This window comes from Sminthopsis crassicaudata, chromosome 1 (genome assembly GCF_048593235.1).
Source record: "Sminthopsis crassicaudata isolate SCR6 chromosome 1, ASM4859323v1, whole genome shotgun sequence".
Taxonomy (NCBI): domain Eukaryota; kingdom Metazoa; phylum Chordata; class Mammalia; order Dasyuromorphia; family Dasyuridae; genus Sminthopsis; species Sminthopsis crassicaudata.
In genome coordinates this window covers 737,117,918-737,135,375 of record NC_133617.1, presented here as the reverse complement: position 1 = coordinate 737,135,375, position 17,458 = coordinate 737,117,918, and the positions used below count along the sequence as shown (strand labels likewise).

At 38.9% G+C, this 17,458-nt stretch overlaps 1 protein-coding gene across 2 annotated transcripts in view; it reads right to left on the bottom strand.

Moving 5' to 3' along the window:
* CFAP20DC (CFAP20 domain containing) overlaps nt 1-16,908 on the bottom strand; it is a 195,500-nt gene extending 178,592 nt beyond the window's left edge. For both annotated transcript variants that reach the window (XM_074284241.1, XM_074284242.1), the window contains exons 1-3: nt 16,613-16,908; nt 7,645-7,734; nt 6,592-6,685 (exon numbers count right to left, since the gene is read on the bottom strand). In XM_074284241.1, coding sequence (XP_074140342.1) covers nt 6,592-6,685; nt 7,645-7,734; nt 16,613-16,633 — 205 coding nt within the window. In that variant the 5' untranslated portion in view covers nt 16,634-16,908. The remainder of the gene's footprint in view (nt 1-6,591; nt 6,686-7,644; nt 7,735-16,612) is intronic.
* Between the last annotated feature and the right edge of the window lie 550 nt (nt 16,909-17,458).

Genomic DNA, 17,458 nt, shown 5'->3' with positions numbered 1-17,458 from the left:
AGGGGGTATTCTATATTTGATCCTGGATGTAATTAGGGACTACTTGAGTTTACTGAGTAGGGGAATAACCCAGATCCATAAAAATACAAATATATTATACAACATTATGGTAGAGGCAATGGGATGAATATAAAAGCCCGTGTTCTAAGGACAAAAGTTATGAGAAATGCTAAAACTCATTATGAGATGAAGCTTGTGAAAAAGCTAAGTCAGTTTTAATTTTTTTCATGTTCTATTGGGAATTAGAAGTAGAACCAAAAAGGCGTAGGGCCACTGCTTAGGGAAAAAGTAATGATTCTCACTGACAATGAAGAGAAAGCAGTTATTAAGTTCCCTCCCCTCCTTTTTCTGTTTTGTTTTGTTTTTCTGACAAGAAAAATAACTTTTGAACTAGAAAGACAAGAATCCCTCTTGCTAGTAAAGAATTGATAACTGCCTTTGATGACTTTAAGTTACCAGAGAAAGAACTACTCCCTAGAAAAGAGATGTCCTAACACTTAGCCTGCAAAACTCTCAAGTGTGGAGCAAACCAGATTAACATGTCATTGGGAAATGTTTAACAAAACACATGAAAAGTAAAATATAACATAGACCATGTACATAACTGGTCTTCTAAGTCAATATATGCCTTTTTGATGGTGGGTCCATTTCTGAGTTTGACACCACTATCCTAGAGTACTAAAAGAACAAGTTAATGCAACTAGAGAGTATCAGAAATAAATGGAAAAATATGAAAAATAGAAAAGGTGTTACTTTTCTGCAGAAGGACAAATTTCCCAACAAAAATGAAATTTGAAAACAAATCAGTGAGCTTAACTTTGAGTATTCCAAAATTTCTAGAATGTATCACTTCAAAGAGAGAAAAATAAATGCTAAACACAAAGAGCCCGCATGACTTTATCGGAATTGGTTATGTCAAACCAACCTTATTTCCTTTTTAGACAATATTATGAAGTTAATAAATAGATGAAATTTACCTATTAAAATTTTAGTAAAGCATTTTCTAGTTTTATACTGTTTTTAGAAAAAGAGAAAAGTTTAATTAAATGGTTTCAGACTTGACTGAATGGCTTGACTCAAAGAGTTTTAAAGAGTTTTAAAGAGATTAATGGTTTGATATCAGTTTGAAGAAGGTCACAAGTAGAATGCCCCAGGAATATTTTCCTAGCCCTTGAATAGTATAACATTTTATCAGTAACATGTCATAATTATCTGCTTTGTTCCTGAACCCTAAGAACTATGGTCTCTAACTGATTTGCATCTTGGATAGAAGACACTTTTACTTTTCTAATTGTATTCCCACTGCTTAGCAAAGTGCTTTGTACATGGTAAGCACTTAATAAATACTCTATTTATTTATTGATTGTACTCTTAACTTCATAGGTATTATTCTTTTAAAATGTTCATATAATTCAAAAGGAGGAGTAATAATTAGCATAGTGATGACACCATCAGGGAATCTAAAAATATTATGACAGGCTAGAGTGTGGGCCAAATATAAGAAGAACTCTAATAGGGTAAATATAAATTCTTAAACTTTAATTTAAAAAAAATGATGCCAATGGGAACTCCAGGTCATCACCTGGTCAAAAAGGGAAAGTCAAAAGACTTTCCTTGGGCTCAGTGCTTCCCCTTACTATCTCCTTGTACAGGTCCAAGGACCTGCATCCCTGAACAAAACCATAGGTTTGCTGGCTGTTGCTCAATTCCCAGAGGTATCAAATTCCTTCAAAGCTTTTCCCAAGCCACTTCTTAAATTTCTCTCTTGGCATGAAGCACTTCTGTCTTCCCAAGTTAATTCAGGACTTGCTCTCATCTTGTTCCTATTTTTAATTGATTGATTCTGCCATTCAATCCTACACTATCCAACTCTTCTCAAGACTCCCTGGCTCCCCAACACCTTGTCACCCTCAGCTACCTCACCATCTGTCTCTTCCACTCCTACTCATGTGTTTTTGAAATGAGCGAGAGAAAAATCACAAAACCATGATGACTGGATCCTCTACAAATTTATGTGATTTATTTTTGAACTCAAACCTCACAAGCCTTTTTAATTCTAATGGATTCTCTGTCCCACTCTTCACAGAGGTTATTTCCTTCTCTTATTTTAATCAAGCATATCCTCAATACATGTGTAAAATATGTTCATCAAGATGTTACAAGGAGGGGAAGTAGTTGATGTCTTCTCAACTATCATTTTCTAAATAATAGCATTTTTCATTTTTTCCCATTATACTTCTTTCTTGAGAGCTCTTGTAAAACAATCCCAATATTTTCGGGATTTTATCTTTTTCAAAACAAATTTCCTACATGGGTATTTAATCAAGGCCTAAAATTCTTACTGATTTCATCTTCTGGACTGTATTTCAACTTCCTCATATGATATATCCAGTACTAAGATGTTTGTGATTCCACTATCACTAATGATATGGATGCTGACAAATGAGTTCTATTTATGGTCACTTTATTGTCTTCCTACCAGTTTCACCTATAAAATTACTTGGAATGATATGATCTTAGGTTGGTTGGATCTCAGGTCAAGCTTTCCCTATCCTTGTTTTCATTTCTATTGTTTTTCTCTGTTTTGTGAAGAGAAGTGGTTCAAGCCATCTTCTGAACGCTTTACAAATGAGTTGTATTCAAAACCAGAATTGCCTTCAGCTTCTATCTTTCTTCTGGCTGTGCAAGGAAATCAAATGTTTCCTGATTAAAACAGTTTCAGGATTCTTTTTAGACTTTTTATTTTAACAATTGCTTTGTACCAGTTAATTTCTTTGCAAGAAATGGTGATAATCAAGGTCAATAATTTTACCCTTTTTCAATTTCCCTTTTTTTTTTTTTTTTTTAGCTTAAGTAGCCATTTAAAAAGGTCAGGTTGAAGCAGCTTCAGTAATTTTAAGCATTCTTATCATCTTTATGTCCTTATTCGATGTTGATTTTATCCTTAGCTCTAAGATCTCAATGGTCTGACTTATATACAGACAGCTAAATCTGATTTGAATCAATCAGAAACCAAATGTTTTCCTTGTTAGGATATAGGAATTTCATTTTTTATTGGATACTGAGTGCTTAGCATGTCTTGAGCCTTTGACTTTCTTACATAAGAAAATTTGATTTTTGAGGAAAAGATAACCTTTGATAGTTTTCATTTCTCAACTGAAGTTACTGAATATAAAGGTATGTGTTAATTTGGTCATCTTGTTAATAGTATATCTTGTTAAATTCCTTAAAATCTTCTCATTTATTTTCTGTAACAGATGTTGATGAATAAGCCCTAAGTACATTCATTATAGTCTTTTTCTTTTACACATCACAAGAACATGCTATTACACTTCTTGTTGTCCTCAAGTGTATGATGAAATCAATTACATCATTTTTTAAAAATAAATTTGATATACTTCTCTACTTTTACTTTTTCTTCCTTACCAGAGAGCCATCTCATGTAATAAATAATATTTTTAAAGACATAAGAACAACAAAAAAAAAAATCAGCAAAATTGATCAATGTATATCACAAGTCTAAAAACACGTGCAATGGACCACACTTGTAATTGTCCCACATCTACAAAGGAGTGGGGGTGAAGGGTCTTCTCCTATCACTTCTATGGAGCCATTTTTGGTTTCTAAATCTGCAGCATTCACTTTTGATTTTTTTTTTTTTTTTTTTTTTGGTGATTATTCCTTCCATTGTGGTAAATGAAGGGAAGGGTGTCATTCTTAAATTCATATAAATCTTTCTGCATGCTTTTTGGTATATATCCTAGTCATTTTTCATAGTACAGCAATATTCCATTACATTCATGTGCTACTTCTATCTTAAAAGATACTGCTATAAATATTTTTGTGTATATGGTGACTTTCTTCTTATCAATGACCTCCTTGAGGTATAAACCCAAGTGTGGAATCTCTGGATAAAAAAGTATGGATATTTTAATCACTTTATTTACAGGAGTTCAGATTGCTTTCAAAAACAGTTATACTGATTCATATTTCTACCTACTAGTGTACCTATCTTCCTATACCCCTCCAATACTGACTCTTCCATCTTTTGTTATCTTTGTTAATTGTTGGGGCTATTTTGACATGCACATCTTTTCTTATTAATGATCTAGAGCATTCTTTCACATGGTTAATAAGAATCCAAGATTCTTCTCCTAAAAACCACTTGTTCATATCCCTTGATTCCTTGATCTATTGGGTAGTCACACATCCATTTAGATGCAATTTCCTGTCACCTTTCTAGTCTCTTTATTTTGAGAATATCGACACTGCGATAAGTTCAGTCCTTCCATTTTTGTCAATTCACTAGTTAGTGAACAAAGATCTTGGAGTTAGAGTATCTATAGTTAAGTAAATATTTATTTATAGATGATCTCTCTTTTCCATCACTGCACTATTCTTGCAGAGGAAGAAAGAGGGCCACACAGGATAGAGCCATTTTGGAATTTTTTTATGGAGTGTCATATACAAATGGTGTTAAATCTTTTGGGCTTTAGTTAGATTGGTCCTCAGCAGACTCTGTTCCTGAGGCTATTTAACTTCTCTTCAGCATGTTAGCACCTGTCAGAGTTGTATCCCACTGGCATTTTCTTTGAAACTAAAAATCCAAGTTTGGTTTCAAAGTACAAAGAATAGGACTTTGTGAAAGTCAAAATTAAATATAAGTTTAAATTTCCGTTTTAGGTTATTACAACTGATAGATTTCTAAAAAGTATCATTTCTACCCCTCAAAAATATAGCCATACAAAAATTTGAGCCTTGATATATACAAGTTAGCCCAAAAGTCCTAGGGCAGTTTTCAGTTACTGGGTCACTCAACATTTAAGAATCCAATTAAAAAATTAACCTGGGATGGGTGCAGAAGAAGTCTTAGTGATATAAAGAGGGAATCTAAAGTATTTTAAAGCAAAATAGTGTGTGTTAAACCTACAACCACTGTAGTTCAGACCTCAACTCTTTTGACCTAGACATAGACTATCCGCTATACATATTTCCTTATTCTTTACTACTATCATTTCCTTTGTCTACTCAAGAACCTTCAGTGACTCCCCATTGCCTATCAAATAAAGTACTAACCCCTCACTGTGGCACACTGAGTCTCACAACTGGACACAACTTAAATATCAGGCTTTACTAACTATATTATTCTCCTTCATGTCCTCAAGGTTCCAGCCAAATTCTACTTTTGGTACTCCTTCCTGCTCTTTGCCATATCCATGCATTGGCTATTTTGTCCAAAATGGACCTTCAGTCATCTCTTCTCTAGTCTAGTTTTACCTTCCTTCCTAAATAAGATTTCATTTTCTTCCTGAAGTCTGCTATCTCAACCGTACTGTCAGGTGGAACCACTCTCGTTGCAAATTTCATGCAGACCTAAAACAATTTCCTACACATTCTATGTGTAGAACATACAGACTGTAAGCCCACTGTCTTTGCATCCCATGCCTGGTGCCTAAGTAGGTACTTAATAAATCCAGTTTAATTGATAAATGGAATATTACTTAAGTTCTTGTGGAATTAAATCTATTTTCACACCAAGATTTTGACACATGTAATAAATATTTTTTACACATTTGCAATTTCATCCTCTGCACTCAAGTTCTACCCTGATGCTTCATGATATTTTTAAAGCTAGCTGGCCTAGTAGATAGAGGCTGGAGTCAGAAAGACCTGAATCCAAACCCTGCCTCAGACACTTTCTAGGTGTGTGTCCTGGTGCAACTCATTTAATCCCATTTGCCTCAGTTTCCACAGCTGTAAAATGAGGATAATAATAGCATCCACCTCCAGAATGTTTGTGAGGATTAAAGCAGATAATATTTATAAAGTGCTTAGCACTCTATAATCCCATAAAAATTATATAGTACATGGTAATCCTATAGAAATGTTAGTAATTATAATTATTACAACTCAAAACTTAATGAAGCTAACATCTGACAAGATTCTACCAAGTTGGAAATGTCCAGTAATAGAAAGATAGCAATCAAAGGAGTAGCTGAAGATTAACACAAGAGTTTGGCTATTAGATGATTTTTTTTTTGTCCAAAGTAATTCATAAAACTATCTCTGAAAGGAAAAAAAGGTTGTAATTTGCATTGCTGGAGGTAAAGCTCATAAATAAAAATCATGGAAACTTTGAAGAAAAGCTGAAATAATTTAATACATAATAAAAGGAGATGGGGGAACTTATATGGAGTTGGAATTTTAGTAATCCTTGCCACAATAATATGAAGACTATCAATGTTCAGTCAAACATGATCCAGAAAGGCTGCCACCTCCACTGTTAGAAGATAAGCTTTTTGAGGGCAAATATTATTTCATTTTTGTCTTTGTATACCTCACATCTAATACAACTTATGTTTTTTCCCCCCACACAAGTTTCCACTTGATTTTTATCTCGTTTGAGAAATATTTCAGACACGCTTAATTACAAAGTGCTCTACTAGTCATGGCAAACTTCTTGAAAAATTATTTTCCTTGAAATCAAGAGTATAAACTCAATTCCATATTAATATTTTTTTGGTTAGTGAAAAAATCAAGAACAATAAATAAGAAATGGAATGCAATTTAGGATATTAGTGTAATACTTACGAATCTGCTTATTCTCCCTTGGTAACTGAATTTTATTGGTCTGGCTACTGCCTTCAAGGACAAAGACAAAACTTTTAACTTCTTTATCAAACTCCTAGAGGATGCAAAAGAAAAAGCAAACAATATAGGACATTTCCATTTCAATTCCATTATAAAATCAAAGATAAAATCCCACAGAAAAAAATCCTTCAACAACATGAATTGAAATTAAAGTGTGTATTTGTGTTTGCAAAGGAGGCTAGGTTTTTAAAAAAAAAAAAGTACTAAATTGGACTAGGTCCTCCTGGAGTATGGGTAGCTTGCCTGACCAGATGAGCTCTCTTTTGATGTAAGAATCTCCCCCCCGCCCCCCAAGACAGTTTCCACTGCTGAAAACTCAAACTAATTCTTCTTCACTACTTAGTAGAATAGTAATAAAGAAGCTGAAGAAGCTTTCACGTTCAACTGATCTGGATGATTCCCAGTTCTCAAAGGCTTTGCCAACTCTGTGAGATGTTACAGAGTCAGCTTGTATGCTTGTAACTCAGAAAGAGTAAGACAGATATTAGTTGCAATCTGAATGATATAAAGTATAACCACAGTGATAGAACTACAGATCCTTGAAGTAATCAAACAAAACTACAATGTTATTCTTTGCTATTAGTTGTGTGACCAACTAACATATGATGTATTTAGGACTGCAAAGTCCTAAAGTTCAATTCATAATTTTATTTGACCTGGCACATTTCCTTATAACAAAGAATTCTATCTGAATTTTTGAATTAAATATCTGAAAAGGTGATTTAGGATACTTTTGTTAACTATAAAGTTGCAACTAATTTGGGCCTATTACAATAAAAGTATTCAAGGTACAATAAGCATAATGAATCTAATTTCAAACATGCAAAGCTTTAATTTAAATGGTCATCTATTATGAAGTTAGAAGAAATGCAAGTAATAAGTCCTCTTATAATCAAGTCACACAGCTTTTATGTTTTCACTTTTAATATTTATGTAAACTTTTAAATAAACTAAAATTATAGATTGAAATTATATTTAAATTATAATACTTACTTTCCAAATTACAGATGGACTGCCAGAGATCTTCCATTTTGCTCCAGGATTTTTGCCCTGGGCACTAAAGATTTCAACAAATGGCCCCCCCTACAAAATAAAGGTAAATAAACAATTAACAATGAATTAATCAACAAATATTCATTAAATATATGTGAAGTACCAGGAACCTGACAAAGCCTGGGGGGTATAAAATTCTCTATCCTAAAGCAGATTACAGTTTAGCCCAAGAATATGAAGAAGAGTGAGAATGAAGAGAGTATCATTTTTGACTTTCTAATCTAGGGGACTGGATAGATGGTGGAATCCTTAATAGAAATATCAAAGTTTGGAACAGGCATGGATTTGAGGAGAAAGATATGTTCAGTTTTAAAAACACTGAGTTTGAAATGCCTATGGGACATCCAAAAGAAGGAAGCGAATACAAAAGTGGAAGCTCTAAGAGACCACAGGACTGGATAAATAGGTCTGTGAGTTATCAGCATAGAAATTAAATCCATGAGAACTAATGCCATTGAGAAAGAAGGGACCAAGATAGAACCTTGGGGGTCTCATCCATAATTTGGGGATATGATATAAATGATGTTTCAGCAAAGGAGACAGAGGAGCAGCAGTCAGAAAGGTAAAAGGAAAACTGAGAGACAACAAGCAATGAATGGTCTAAAACCCCAGAACAGACAATGTTCAATTGGAGATGGGAGTCAACAGTGTGGAATACTGTATAAAAAGGTAAAAAGAAAAGAACTCTTGAGAACTGTATTTCTATTATGGGTGTACATAGAGAATACGTGTATAATTTGATTTTATTGTTATAATATTAAAAAGAAACTAGAGGTAGAAAGGGGATTATACCAGAAAAAGGGGGAAATGGAGGTAAAATGAGGGAAATTACATCTCAGGAAGAGGCAAAGAAAACCTATTATGATTGAGGGAAAAAAAGGAGGGGGATGAACATTGTATGAATCTTACTCTCATCAGATTTGGCTCAAAGAGAAAATATCAGACCTATTTGGTTCCACTGAGAAACTTCTCTCACCTTATAGAAAAGTGGGAGGGGAAAGAGGAAAAGGGAAGGGGTAGGCTAAATAGAAGGGAAAACAGAAATAGTTTGGGAAATGTATAAGAAAGGGGGAGGGACTCTAAAGGGGGAGAGCTGCTTGAGACAAATAGTATTTATAAGTAAAATACTGGGGAAAAGGGAAAAGAGAAAAGGAAAGAGAAAAGTATAATTTGGGTAAATAAGATGGCAGGAAATATAGAATTGGTAGTTTTAACTGTAAATATGAATGGAGATGAAGAGAGCTGAGTGTAGCTGAATCTATACTACAGCTCTGATTAGGTATTAGTGTGGAATACTGCAAATATCAAGAAAGATGAAAACTAAGAAAAGACAAGTCAGATTTGGCAATGAGGTGAGCACTAGTGACTCTGGAAAGAGGCAATTTCAATTAAATAATGAGGTCTCTTCTGAGAAGAGAATGAAATAACAGGTGTGAAAAGCAATAACATCTCTTCCTAAAGTTTGGCTGATAAAGGAAGGAACGATATGGGAGGAGACCTTGCAGATAGACTCCTGAGGGTCTGTTAAGGATGGGGGAGATGGCATGTTTGGGAGGAGCACTAATAAAAGAAAAGAACAATATTCCAGGGTTAGGGAGGGATGCCTGAGACTGCCAGGTGCTAGAGGAGAAGAGTCTGGACAGGGAGGGCAATTAACAGCCTGGGACACTCATTGCTCATCAATCCCCCTCTTCTCCCTTCTCTCTTCATTCTAGGCTTCTGTGACAATGTGTCTCAGATCTCCTCCTGTCAGACTGTTCCTTTTCCATCTCCTGAGCTGGTTTTTCATTCACTTCTCCTTTAGCAGAACCAAATCTCTCATGATCCCGCTTTCATCTTACACTATCTCACTTAGGGAGATCATCAGCTCCCATGGGCTCAATCATCCCTTGTTTGCAGATGATCCCTAGACTTCCATATCCAATAAAAGATATGGGATGATCAGCAAAACCAAATGCTTAACTGGTTAAGTTCCTCCTTCCAGACCAGAAATGCAAAAGATTTCTATAAGGTCTGCTGTGCTGTGGTCAGAGGAGTGGCAAGAAGCCAAAAGCCAACATGATTTCTGGAGAAAAAAGCAGAATCTTGGCTCTCATCAGTTAGCACTCTGGTGAAGGACAAGGCCATTTCATAAAGGAACATGGAAGACCTCCAGGGGAAGATATGCAGGTTTCAGGACCCTTCAAGGGCCCTGCACAAAACAGTTATCTGTCTCTGTCATCCAAAAGGACAAGGCTCAAAGCCACCTCCAAGCAACGAGGCAGAACATCCTTATCTTCCAAAAGAACAGAACAAGGAATGCAGTTAAAATGTGAAAGATTTATAGGGTTCAGATCAGGGATTGAGTAGACTCTACGAAGTCTCAGGTGAACCTAAAAATGTAGGATGGCAATCACACTCTCAGCAAAGCAACAATAAAAATGGACATGATTAAAGAGCAATTCAGAGGGAGTACATGAGAGTTAAACATGAACATGAAGCAATTATAATGCTCAAGAGATATCCATCAAATTTAAATAGCACAGCAACTAAACAACAAAAGAAAAAGCTACTCTCACTACAGTGAGAAACAGACAGCAAAAACACAGGTGGGGAAGTCAATGTGCTCCAGTCAGACTTTGACATGACTGACGATAAAAAATAAACAAGTAGGAAATTGTAAAAGAGTAATATCAACTAAGTGTGTCCCCATCTGAGTGGTCTACGTGGCTGTGGTAAGAGTCATTTACAAGATTTCCTGGTAGTCCAGAGCATTAAAAACCCAGTCCAATAGAAGTCAGAGCCTTCAGGTGCAGCCTGTATTTTACTGCTGTTTGGAGCAATACACTATTAGATCATGTACATTTCTTTGTGGAGATGAGGAGAGCTGAGTGTTGCTGAATCTGTACTACAGCTCTGATTAGGTATCCATGCTATATAACTAAGTAAATCTGCTTTTAAAACCCCTCAGTCTCTAAGTGTTTCATTTCATTCCAATCCTGTACCTGAGCCACCGGACAAGCATGAATAGGTCTGAATTATAAAGGGATTGAAGATCCGAATGAGATTTTTGAAAAGTTGGAGATGACAGATCTCTGACAATTATTGAAAAGGAAATGAAACGGCAATATACTATATTTTTCAGCTGTGTGGAATCTTTACAAAAACTGATGACAGATTAAAACATAAAAAAATCTAGAATTTAAAAAATACAAGAAAAGCATTTGCTCAACTAACCACAATACAATAAAAATTATAATCAAAAAGAGTTTATGAAAAGATTCAAACAAATGAAATCTAAACAAAATGATCCTCAAGAATACAAGTGCCAAAAGAAGAAATCATAGAAACAATACATAATTTCATCAAATAAAATAACAATGAAACAACATATCAAAGCGTTGAAAATGCAGCTAAAGCTGCTCCCACAGAAAACTCTGTAACTAAATACTTTCATCCACAAAAGAATCAATTAATGATTTAGACATGCTCTTAAGAAACTAGAAAATAAAAAAAAATTTAAAACACACCAAAAATTTATGAAAATAAAAGAAATGCTTAAAAACAAAAACAAAAAAAATCACTAAAATGACCAAATGAAAACACAATCTTTAAAAAACTAAATATACAAAATGTGTTAATTTAATAAAGGGGAGAGCCAAATTGGCAACATAAAAAATGAAAAAGGATAATTCAGATAAAGATGAAATAAGTGAAATTCTTAGCAATTGTTTTCCCCAATTATATGCTAACAAAATTGATCATTTAAATAAAATGGATGAATATTTACCAAATTATAAAATACCCTTAACAGAGCAAGAAAAAGATCATTTAAATAGTCTCAGAAAAAGAATCAGAACTATCACAAATGAATCCCCCAAACAAGGGGGACAAATGGTCTAGATGTATTTATAAGCAGATTCTACCTAACATTCAAAATATGATTAACTCCAACATTTTATCAACTGTTTGAAAAGTTGTAAAAAAGCATCCTCCAAAATTCTTCCTATGACATAAATCTGATCCTGGTACTAAAATAAGGAGATAAAAAGCAGAGAATGAAAACTATAAACCAATATTTTTAATGACTAGAGATATGGGTAAAGCTTGGGATTAGATACTAAGCTAATGACATCATTGATATATTTCATAAGACCACATGCCTACAAGAACTGTTGTAATGATCATATGAAAAAAATATTTAGAATGCTTGACAAACCTTTATGCTCAATATAAATGCTATCTGTTATTATTATTATCATTGAGACTCTGCAAATGCTCCGGATCACTAAGAAGTTAAGGGACTTGCACAACACCACAAAGTCTATTGTAGCAGAAGCAGAATTTGGACCCAGCAAAGTGGTTGCAACATTTTCCATGATACACTATGACCACTTGAAATTACACCAGAAATTCAGAGTAGTTCAATAACAGGAAAGCTATATTCATAATAATAAAATTCATGTAATTATGTTAACAGATGCAGAAAGGGCTTTTAACAACTTATAATACCCATTTATGGTTAAAAAAAAATTTAAAGCATAGGAATAAATGGACCTTTCCTTAATACGGTGAAAAGTTAATTATCTAAAACCAAGTGGTAGCATCATTTATAATAAAGAAAATACAAGGAACCTTTCCAAAAAGATGACAGATAAAGCAAAAACTTGTAGTTATTTCTATTAATTTATGTTGTTCTGGAGATGTTATTATAATATAAGATAAAGAAATTGAAAGAATAAATATAAAGAGGAAACAAAATTGTTTTGCAGATGATATGCTGGTTAAAACAAAAAAAATTATAGCAAATGTCACTGATAAATATCTAATAGACAAGAAATATCAGGAATTAATATTAATGATTAAATATAAAATCCAATAGAAAACTATTCAAAGGCCAGGGACAGGTAGTTTTCCAAAGACGACATATGAGCGCTATCAATAGTCATATGAAAAATGTCCCAATTGATTAATAAAAGAAGTGAAAATAAAACCAACTCTGAGATTCACCTATATCTATCATATTGTCAAAAATAATTTTTTAAAAGAAATCTCTTGGTGGGACTTGAAGAGCAATTTCGAACTATATCCAAAGTCTACTGTCTATTGTGCTTGTGCCTGGACCCAGGCAGACACTGACACATCAAAAGGGAAAGTGGAGAGAAAAAAAATGCACATATTTGCAAAAATATTGGTCATAACTCTTTTTATTACAGGAATGAACAAGAAACAAAGTATATACGCAACAAACCAGGGAATAGATGAACAAACTGGTAAAGAAATGTAATAAAATGTTATTGTGCTATGAAAATCAAGCAAGCAACATTTATTAATCCTCTATAGCAGTGGTCCTCAAACTTTTTAAACAGGGGGCCAGTTCACTGTCCCTCAGACTGTTGGAGACCGGACTAGAGTAAAAACAAAAACCCACACTCTGTCTCTGCCCCTCAGCCCATTTGCCATAACCCGGCAGGTCCTCAGTGGGCCACATCTGGCCCACGGGCCATAGTTTGAGAACCCCTGCTCTATAGTGTGCCAGGCCTTGAGCTAAGTGCTAGGGATACAAAGAGTCCCTCCCTTCAAGGAACTTTGATCAAATAACCAAAGGCTCAGATTCAGAGGATGCTGGGAAGATTCAAAGGTACTGATGCAAATAGAAGTGGTGTGAACTAGGAGAAAATTTACACAATGGCTATCATGATGAAAAGAACAACTGAAAGATGTAAGAATTTTGATCACTAAAATGACCAAGCATGACTTCACAAGACTAATGAAACTCACATTTCACTCTTGGGGCAGAGGTAATAGACAAGAGGTGCAGAATGAGACATTCATGACACGTGACCAATGTGTGAATTTATTTTATTATATGTACCTGATCAAAGAATCTTTAAATAAAAAGATATATTCCTGTCAGGAAATTCAGGAGGGAGCAAAGGGAGTAGGTTTGATGGAGTGTATATGTACATAGACTATTGATAAAAAAAAGAAGCAAGTTTGGTCATGAAAATATATCACAGCCCAGCTGGACAGAAAAAAAGAACATAAAAATTTAGGAGACATCTCAAACCTTGGCACAGTTCAAGCCTGCTGATAACCTGTTTATTATCATAAAGTTATCACAAGCATAGAAAGTTACCAAAGGCAGCTAATAGATTTCTGTCTTGGTTACTAACCAGTTCACCTTGTGAAAAAGTAGAAAAACTAATTAAAAAACAAAACAAAACAAAACAAAAAAACCTGTTCTATATCTGATTCTCATTAAAAAAGAACAAGTGGCTTCTGGGTAGAAATGATGGCAACCTTGGAGGGGAAGCAATTAGTCCATCTCTGAAGACTGTGATAGTGGAAAGGAAAGCTGACCTTAGTATCATGTGTACTCTGGATACATGTGAAGATATCAAAAGGCTCTGAGGAAACAAAAGTAGAATTTTGCAGACAAATTCTACAGGTAAAGTGAACTCAGAAGGAATGGGAAGACTTCAAGAGTGAAATCCATAAGATAGTGAAGCAATTCTGAGTTTGAAAAATGAGAGAGTTTAATTAAGAAGACTGATGAGGATGATTGGAACTCATTAACTAATGAGGGTTTTTAAAAAGACACCTAAAGATGAAAAGAAAGGCAGATGATGGGCATGACTGCATGTCATGGTGCTGGATCAATAATGTCAAGAATTTAAGGGTTTGAATACAGGAAGTTTGGCAAAGAAAGAGAAGAATAACAAAAAGATAGTCTCTTAGATAGAAAAAGGTCCAAGAAAGGTTAGGATCACAACATGGAAGATAAGATAAGTGGTGAGCACTGAGAGGGGTGAGCTTTGGTCTGTGTCTCCCTGGGCAAGAAGGGACAGAACACAGGTGCCCAAAGAAGAGCAGACACCAAACAGAGGAGCACTTGGCTACCCTAGCCGAGCTTGTCACCTCAAGGGCAGCAGAAGCGGGCCAGTCTGAAAAATCAGTCAAGGAAGAACTATCCGAGAAGGCCATATTCTGGGAAAGGCAGAGGAACATGAAGGGGAGAAGTCTGCCTCCACCAAGATCTGGCCTGCTTCCCTCCTAGAAGAGTGGGGGAAGGGGGGCTGGCAGGGGAGTGCCCTAAGTGCCAAGCAGGTGCCAGGGGTGACAAAGAGGCTCGAGCTCACTGAGGAGGGATGGAGGGGGGCGTGGTGGGCCTGCACTTTGGCCTGGAGGGGGGCGAGGCTGAAGGCAGGAGGCTATGGGGAATACAAGGGGATGACGGCCTCCCTCATGGTGTCAAAGAAGGGGGTACATTTAAGAGATGCTGCAAAGATGAAATCCACAAGGCCTGGCAGCAGCTTGGAGATGGAGGTGAGAGGGTGGGGGAGGCTGGGAGAGAGGCTGGGAGATGAAGGCCTTGCTGTCCATACACACAGAGGGGGACGATGGGGGTGACGGTTTGGGGGAGAGAGAACGACGCCCAGTGTGGGCATGTCAGCCTAAAACATCTACTCAATGTTTAGTTCAAGGCAGAGTCCTGGAGACCTCTCAAGTTCGGAAAGGCAGGTGGAGATGCAAGACAGCCAGGAGGCCCGGAGACAGGGCAGGGCAGGAGGACCCAGAGGCAGAGACGGCCCTTATATCCACAGGAGCTGATGAGAAGACCAAGTAAAATGGTGGAGGGGGAGAAGGCCCTCCGGCCAGAGCCCCGAGACAAGCAGAGAGACAGGGAAGGACCGCTCAGAGAATCGGGAACTGTAAAGAAGCCGAAAATGTGGAAAGGACACTGGAGTAAGAGATTCCCAGCATCCCTGGCGAGTGGGATCAAAGTGCAATGAAGAGGCCAGCAGCCAGACTCTCCAGGGTGACAGAGAATGGGAGGGGGGACGTGGAGGCCCCCCACAGGGGGCTTTGTCACGGAGGTTAGCCACAAAGGGCAGGCCAGCTGGGGATAACTGAAGGTTCTGAGGAGGGGGGAGCCGGGGCTTTTCTAGAGTGGAAGGGAATGAGCCCGTAGAGAAGGAAACTGGCAATCAGAGCAAGAGAGGCACGAAAAGGATGGAAGGGAGGACACTGGAGAGAAGTGAGGTCACTCATCGGGTGAGATGGAGACCGCAGCAGAAGACACGCTTCCAATTAATTCACTAAGACTCAAAGAAGCCAGCCTGGGGGCAGGGGGGTGATCAGGCTGACGCGCACTGGTCCCGTGTCTCCCCGGGCCCATCCGGGCTATTTCCGCGCCCAGTTCTTAGATAAGTTTTCACAACTACAGGCAGAGCACTTCTAGTCTCCCCCACAAAGACCACCCGACGGGCACCTGAGGGTCTTGTTTCTCACTCCCACGCCTAGACGTGTGAGAAAGCACTAAGTAAAATCTACACCCGCCCCAGGACCCCAGTAAAAAGAAGGGGGACGGGACTGGCAAGCTCCACTCGGGATACAAATCACAGGATTTATCTGCAATCCCCTGGAGCAGACGAGGGGGGTGTTATAAGCACTTTAATAAAGGCTTGAGGAGCGGATCAAATAAATCGCGGGCACTTTTCACATCCACCCTCAGGCCTCTCTGGACGCGAACTGCCCCGGGGCGCTCGCGGACTAGGTGCCGAGGCTGGCCGAGGCGGCCGGGTGAGGTTTCTGCCGGTGACGTCAGGCCCACTCCTCCGACAAGATGAGGAAACTGAGGCCCGGGAGGGGCTGTGACTATCCGGCTCTCTCGGAGCTTTTTTGGAGCCAGCCGGAGCTCAGGAAGGGGGAGCTCGCTTTCCCGGTGCATACTGGGACTCACTGGAGATGGGTTCAAATCCGACCTCTGCCCCGGAGATGCCGGGCCCCAGTTTGCCCACGTGTACGAGGAGGTCCTAGCTTCCCCGGGACCTCGCGGGCCCAGGCCGGGCCTCAGTTTGCCCACGTGTACGAGGCGGCGCCCGGCGGGGGCAGGGCAGGGGGCGGCGCCGGGGGCTCCCATTACCTGGTACTCATTTTTGAACATCCCTGCAGGGAGGGCCGCCGGAGCCGGGGCCTCAGAGCGCTACTCTCCGGCCTCCGCGCCGGTGCATGGCCGCCCGCCCGCCCGCCGCGCCCGGGATCTCGGGGGTGAAACCACGTCACCGGGGCGGCTGTTAACTCTCAGACAACAACGTGCCCCGGGAAACCAACCGCATGCCCGCCAGCGCAGAGCTGGGCGGAGACGCGCCCCACGGACCCCGCCTCCGAGCGACGCCGACCGCGACCCCGCCCCGCCAACGCCCGGCCCCGGGGCGCCGAGGGGCGGGGCGAGTGCGGCGCGGAGCGATGGCGTCACCGAGCGGGCCCGCCCACGCGAGGCACTACTTGCCCCGGCGGAGAATAAAACCCTCGGGAGGCGCGAGGACCCATTGTCAGGGGACGGGCTCTAGGAAGAAAAGGGGAAAAGGGAGAGGAGAGCCTGAAATGGGGCGGAGCACTAGGCAGAGGTGGGACGCTGAGAGAAGTTAACGGCCTAAGAGAAGGGCACTAGGAGGGAGTCCGGGAGGTGCGCTGAGAGGACTGGGCTTAAGTGGCGTCGCACGATGACGTCAGGACTCGGGCAGAGTGTCGGGAAGATAGGCTCGGGAGGCGCACTAACAGTCTGAGCGCGCGACGGGGCGGGCTAGGGGCGGGGCTTAGATGACTACGACATAAGAAGCGGGATGGGGGGGTGGAGCGTTTTCTTGCAGCTCCCGCCTTCCACCACAAAGATTCCCATTCTGCGAAATGGTCCTCTGTTTAGCCCATTCATTGAATCTATCGAGCCGAACTGGATGCTTCTGTATTGCGCATGAGCGGCATGAGCGGC